Below are 6996 nucleotides of genomic sequence, written 5' to 3' on the forward strand. Positions count from 1 at the left end.
TTACTATATTCTAAAGTCTTAAAAGCCTCTAATCAGTGGGCAGTCTATCAGGGAAAAATGGAATTCTTACTTACTGGTAGATTTAAAAATTAAATTTCAAAGAAGCACTCATCATGGTTCATCTGCAGATAGCCAGCTCATCAAGAACTAGTTTAAGGCTAAAAGGTAAGGATTCTTAAGTAACCCTGGATTTTTTTTATACTTTATTACCTGGCTTAACTTCAAAACCTTGCTATAAAGGGCCAGAAAATACAGAAATGTGTCAACTACACTATTTCATCATTAGTATTAATAGGAATTCTCTCTCATGTGGTTACTGAATGTACCTTGCTTGTTATCAAGCAGATATATAGGCTACTGAAAATGGGCATAAACTGCATCTGCCCTAAACCAGATCTAGCTGGTGTAAAGCTACTAAGTGACTTCAAGTGACTTTAAGCCAACTTCTCTTAATCTCTTTCTCCTGCTTTCTGAACCCTTCTTGCCTATGACATTTTCTTCCCCGCTCATTTCCTTTTTCTCTTCTTCTTTTACACTAATTTACCATTAATCAGTTTAGGGTCAACTATAATCTACATAGTATTAGCTTAGAAGACATCACTAAAACTCATATATTAAAAAAAGTTTAAAGTGCTAAAACTTTTAGGCAAATTCTTAGTTTTAACTTCTGAACATAACTTATTTCACCAAATATAATTTTAATGTGCATCATCAGCGACAGTGGTTGGTCCCTCAATTTGATGATGATGGTTTTGTAGTAAGTAAGAAAGTAATTGGTAAATCTGTAGGTGACTGAGGAGGCCAGTCCAGGATCCACATGTTCAACTGCAAATGTGGCAAATTAGATCTGGGAGGAAGGAGTAGATCCTGGTGATGTCAGGCTCTTTCGTCTGTCTGCCTCCATAGTGAGGCGAGTATGCTTAAATTAATCAATCTCTTGTCATACTTCATGGCGCCATTGGGGATGATGCAGTGATCGAGTCTCCCAGATATTGATGTTTATATTGCATTTCTTCAGACTGGCCTTCAAGGTGTCCTTGAATCTCTTCTTTTGGCCACCTCTAGAGCAGTGCCCATTGCTGAGTTGGGATTATAAGACCTATTTTGGGAGCTAGTTGTCAGGTATCCTTATGACATGTCCTGCCCAATGGAGCTGGTGCAGTATAAACATGATTTGAATGTTGGTTGTGGTTACCTGAGCCAGAATGCCAGCATTTGTTCTTTTATCCTTCCAGCTGATATGCAGGATTTTCCAGACATCACTAATGGTAACATTCAAAAGCTTTCAGGTGTTTCTGATATGTCATCCAACTTCCCTACTTGTACAACAGGGTAGGGATGACAGCAGCCTACTAGATGAGAACCTTGATTTAGGTCCTGATGTCATGATCATCGAAGACACTATTTCAGAGATGTACAAAGGCAGCACTGGCAGATTTTATCCAGCATTGAATATCATCATCTGTGTTTACTTTTTGGGAAGATGGCTATCCATGAACAACTTGGAGCTCTTCAGTTGAGTGGGAGCACACAACACAATCATCAGTGTGTTGAAGATCATTAATGCAGGTGTTTGCTATCTTGTATTTGAAACATAGCTGGTTGATGTTTAAGGGATTTTCATCCATATGATACTGGATGATACTGCAAATGGAAGTCTATCAACAATGAGACGTGGAATAGCTGAAATATAGATAGAAAAGTGATGCAGTCTCACATCCTTGCTTGACTCCAGTTCTACTAATGACGAGGACTGTTTCTGAGCCATTGCGTAGTACAGTCGCTGTCAAGTTGTGGTGAAGAAGCCTGATAATTGTGATGAATTCTGGAGGGCATCCAAATCTCATCAGAATCTTCCTTAGGGCCTCTCTGATTGACCTGACTAAGGCCTTTGAGTCAATGAAGCCCACATAAAGATCTCTGTTTCTTGCAGCACTTCTTCTGCAGCTGTCTAGTAAGAAAGATCATAACTATTATACTTCCAAGTGGCCTGAAACCACATTGGGACTTGGGTAGAATCAATGAGGAAAGTGAATTTGTTGGGAACATGAACAAGGATCTTCCCAGCTATGGACAGGAATGCAATGCCATAATAATTGCTGCAATATGATCTTCTTTTTTAAGATATGGTAACAATTCAGGCATCTCGAGTCACTGGGAATCTGTTCAGTAATGACAGTATTCTGTCAGGACCACTTGTTTTTGTTCGTAATCTGCTTAGTGGTTTTCAAGGCCTCTTGATAAATTGGTGGATCTGCAAGGTAATCCTTAATGGGGTGTTGTGGAATGGCTTTGATGATATTGTCTCTGATGTTAGAATCCATTCAGGAGCTCTTGAAAGTGTTCCTTCTACTGTGCATTGTAAGTGGAGCTGATTTTAAAGAACGTTGTTCCACCCTTGGACCTTAGAGAGACCATTCCTTATGTGCTTGACCCATAAGTAGATTTGACAGCACAGAAGGAACTATGCACATCAAGGCTACTGGTAAACATTTAAATATTTCTTTCTTTGTTTTCCCACTCCTTGTTCTTTTTGCTCTTGAATCTTCCTCTGGGTCTTGGCTGTAATGTGGCAGTAAGCTTGTGTTTACAGTTGACCTCATTCTGTTAAGCACTGATGGCTCTCCTTTTCTGTCAATGAGAGCTTGAATTTTCCTGTTATTCTCATCAAACCAGTCCTTATATTTCTTTGTGGAGAAGCCTAGAGATTCTTTGCATGCCTCATGGATGCCTTTCTTGAGGCTCTCCCACTAATAAGTGGCATCAAGATCATTAAAGAGGTTGGAGAGTTTCTCATTGAGGTACGGATGGAGATAATTGATTTTTAGTATGGTCTTCCTAGCACTCGATATTGAGTCTCTTCCTTGGTTGCTTTTGTTTACATCATTTTGGGACAATATGAAAGGACATGAGGGAATGTATTAAACAATAATCTTTCCAGCAGTCACCTGTGTTGGTCATAGCTCTGGTAATATGGACAATGATCCCATGCACAAGCTGTGACGTAGTCCATTGAGTGCCGTTGTTTGAAGCTGGTGGGGGGGAGGAGGAGGGGGAACCACAATGTCTTTCATTTGTTTCTTTTGGCAGAATAAGGCATTTGTTCCGTACACTTGCTCAGGAGAAGAATTCTATTTGAATATTCTCCACCCCTTCCTGTCTGTGTTCCTTTCTGTAGCTCGGTCTCTGCCCACTGTAACACTGAAATCACCCAGAATTATCTTCTTTTCTTTGGGGACAGATGATGGGGCTTGGTTGAGTTTAGAATAGATTTCTTATTTTGTTTTGTCATATAGGGTCGGGGTGTATGCACTGATGACTGCTGCATGTTATCTGTTGGTCAGTTGAAGATATAGGGTCATGAAATGCTCATTGATGCATTGTTTTGTCAATGATGATTTTTCTCTTACTTCCTCTGTGAATGTAATCAGTTTACATAATGCTAAAATGTAGGTAATTTTGTCTGTGTGTGTATGTATGAATTCTGTCTTCTGAAAACTCTGTTTTGGGGGGTTTTTTTCCCCATAGGAAGCATGAATGGGAGAAACATGGAACCTGTGCAGCCACAATAGAGCCTCTTAATTCTCAAAAGAAATATTTTGGTAAAGCATTGGATCTCTATCACAAGGTGGACCTCAACAGGTATGGAAATTTACCCCTGTGTTCAGTTTAGTATTTTAGCAGGTATTAGAAGCTTTGACTTAAAACTAAAAATGCTGCTCTGCAATGGAAGTAGTGACTTGGGGCACCAGTTATTTTACTTCACACTGCTGGTTCCCAAACGGATACCACATACACCCAAATCCAAGAGGACTTCAAAGTTAAGATGACCCCCTCCAATAATTAGACTCTATGCATAGAAAAATTATAAATTTGTTACAATTTTCCATATATAGAGTCCAATTAATGGAAGGTCATCTTAAATTTGTCGCCTCTGCTGCTGTGGTGGGGAAAGCAGTGACAGGGGGTGAGGGGCCAGACCCCTGCCTCTTGCTCTCTGAACCCCTTGTTCCCCCCTCTTGCCTCTCTTCTGCCTGTCACCCACCATGCACCTCCCTGCCACCTGTTCCTCTGTGTTTGAGCCCTACTGCCTTCTCTTTGATCCCATTCCTGTGCTTCAATTTTACAGTACCAAGGCCAAAAAATATATTGTTCATGTTAGTGTATTTTTAGAATAAAATTTAAGATTTTACGTACTAGAGAAGTAATGAGCCAGGGGCAAATTTCCTCTAGTCTCCTGAGAGAGAAAGATGGACTGAAATTCAGAAAAATATAGAAGCAGCTCCAAAGGAAAGAGAGGACAGCCTGAAAGGGAAAAGGTCCATCAGGGTCTAAGGTCTTAGCCACCAGGAATGAAGAATATTTTCCTCTTCTGATGGAATTTTTCCTATGCAGAGGTCCAGCACATTAAATCTAGGTACAAATTTTAGCTGGGATATCAATTATCATATCCTTTTATATGTACAGAGCTGCTCCAGAGGAAGGCAAAGGGAAAAGTGCAAAGTCACAGATTTTTCATTGGATAGGGAAAACATCTTCCTGATACAACATTAGTCAGTTGCCATGAATTCCATATGTAACATAATTCTAAAGGACAAGAGAGAAAAATATTTGAGTATTTTCCTGAACCATGTCTTTAAAAAAAAATCATGTTCAAGTTTTTACTTGTCATTGTTCAGTTCAAACAACTTAAAAAATCTAATTCTCCTTGCCCATGCATGTCCTAAAATATATCTTCTTCCTCTACAATCATTGTAGCAGCTTCCTAAAATCTAGTCAGATTTTTCTAGACCCAAGTTACAAGAACACATCACATGTAGTAATAAAACAGTTTAATAATATCTTCTTAGTAAATTGCCTGCATTATATTGTCCTCGGTAGCTATGACAATATGATTATGAAGTGATTTACAGATGGCACAGTGACCTACAGTCTGGCTTTTTACTTAGTGTGTGGCACTGTAAGACAAAGAAAGGAGACTGAAATATTTTGAAGTTAATTGCTACTGTTTTTTGTCTGCCCACTAATATAAAAATGAGAGCATTAACTCTTTGGAATAATAATGATGAAAGATTTAGATTAATTAAAACCACTTGTTAGAACGTAAAAGTCATTACAATTAGAAAAGTTAGAAGTGATAAAAGGTTTAGGTTTTCTATTTACAATGATCTTTTTCATACCTCTGTATAAATGCTGTGTATGTGGAAGGCGGCAGGGGGGGACGGGGACGGGACTGCCTGTGCTACGTGGGGCATGCATGTCTCGGGGTGGCCAACCTGCAACACAGATGCCAGCAATAGCACAGGCCACCCTCTATGTGTGAGATGCAGCAGACTAGGGAGGGGACAGGCAACATAGTGGCAGATAGGGCAGAAAGCAGAACAGCAGATCAGACGGGGGTGGGGGGGAGAGATGAGGGAGGCACTGGAGGAGGGTACAAGGCTAATTTGTAGCACACTTGCCAAAAAGGCTGGCCCCCACTGGTCCAATGTATTTCTTGGTGGTAACTATACAGGCTGTTGTAAGGATTACATTGCATCGGCATAGATATTGACCTGCAAAGAACAAGTGTCAAATGTCTGAGTGTGGTGGCTCCTCTGTTGGGAAGATGTCTTTACGTATCATTAAATTGAGGCATGTAGGATCTTGTGAGGTGCTGAGCACCATTGGTTCTCACTGAACTAAATTTGAGGGCTGCTGAACAGTTACAGTTCCTCCTTAAATGAATGGGAAATGGAGGTATTTGACAACCTGTTGGGATACAGGCCCACAGACTTCATTGGCAGTTGAAGCAATTTGCTTCCTCTTAGGATCAGGCTTAGAGGAAGAAGATCCATTGATTCCCAGTTCTGGAGGCTTGTGCTACTTATTTTAATGTCTCTTTAAAGTGTGCTTCTGATACTAAAAAGCCTAGAGCAGTAGAGACCAACCTGTTTCGTAAGAGTGTCACAAATTAAGCCCTCTGCCCTCGAGTGCCATTCTGATCCCTTTCTCCCGCCTGATCTGCTGCTCTTCGTTCTGCTTCGTCCCCTATCTTTAGCTGTGGTGCCTGTTCCCTTCACAATCTGCCACATGCTACAGAAAGGCTACCTGATCCACCTGTGGCACACATGCCATAGATTGGCCACCCCTGGCCTAGAACACTAGTTGGACTATTTTAGGGATAGTGGTGCTCATCCTGACCTCCATGCCAGCTATTTTGCTCTCCCTCACTAATGCAGAGTAGCTCTAAACCAGTAAAACATCCCTGTGTAGTTGAAACCTCAAGTAGCATGCAGTGACCATAACTCCTCCTCCACTTTTTCCCCATGGTTGAGGAAAAGAAAGGTAAACTCTGAAGGTTGTTCTAACCTGTAGTAGGGGGTGCAGACAGAAGTGCAGCTCCCAGATGTAACTCAGAATGATTTTTGCAAAGCATTTTGAGTTGCAACATTACCCCAGACCAAACCAGTTCACTTCTGGTACCAGGGGGGAGGGGAATCTAGCTGTGGGCTGGCAGCCTGCAGACAGGTAGTAATGGCCAGGTTCTCTGCCAGTGCTTGCTGTTTTCAGAATGGGAGGGGAGAAAAGGCAATGGAGGAAGCTTATTTTTGGGGCTCTCCAGCTGGTGCTAAAGGGTGGGTGAATTGGAGCCCCCCCACCGCAGGGAGGTTCCAGTACACCCTCTGGAAGGTGGGGGGGAGCTGAAAACCCCCCAGACTGAACTCCCTTTGCTCCCTTTTCCCCTCCCATTCTGAAAAAGGCAACAGGCTGGGAGCTCCATAGACACAAGTTGCTAAAGATGCTGCCTGTTGTAACATCTTCATCTGATACCTCATGCAATGAGGGGTCATATTTTCATGCAATCAGCCATTTTTTAAAACTGTTTGCAGCTGTGTACTTGTTTGGTCACAGCTATAAACTGCTTCCTGTAGCCAGATCAGGTGAACATTGCCATTTCTGTCTGGACCAGCATGTCACACTGCAGCCTAGTGCTCTGCAGAGTGAGGGCAAAGA

The 6996-nt window shown here is 41.6% G+C and overlaps 1 protein-coding gene across 3 annotated transcripts in view; it reads left to right on the forward strand.

Moving 5' to 3' along the window:
- RNASET2 (ribonuclease T2) overlaps positions 1-6996 on the forward strand; it is a 54898-nt gene that overhangs the window by 39129 nt on the left and 8773 nt on the right. For all 3 annotated transcript variants that reach the window (XM_019527327.1, XM_019527325.1, XM_019527326.1), the window contains one exon: positions 3529-3642. In XM_019527327.1, coding sequence (XP_019382872.1) covers positions 3529-3642 — 114 coding nt within the window. The remainder of the gene's footprint in view (positions 1-3528; positions 3643-6996) is intronic.

This window comes from Gavialis gangeticus, unplaced genomic scaffold (genome assembly GCF_001723915.1).
Source record: "Gavialis gangeticus isolate Ggan-Ray unplaced genomic scaffold, GavGan_comp1, whole genome shotgun sequence".
Taxonomy (NCBI): domain Eukaryota; kingdom Metazoa; phylum Chordata; order Crocodylia; family Gavialidae; genus Gavialis; species Gavialis gangeticus.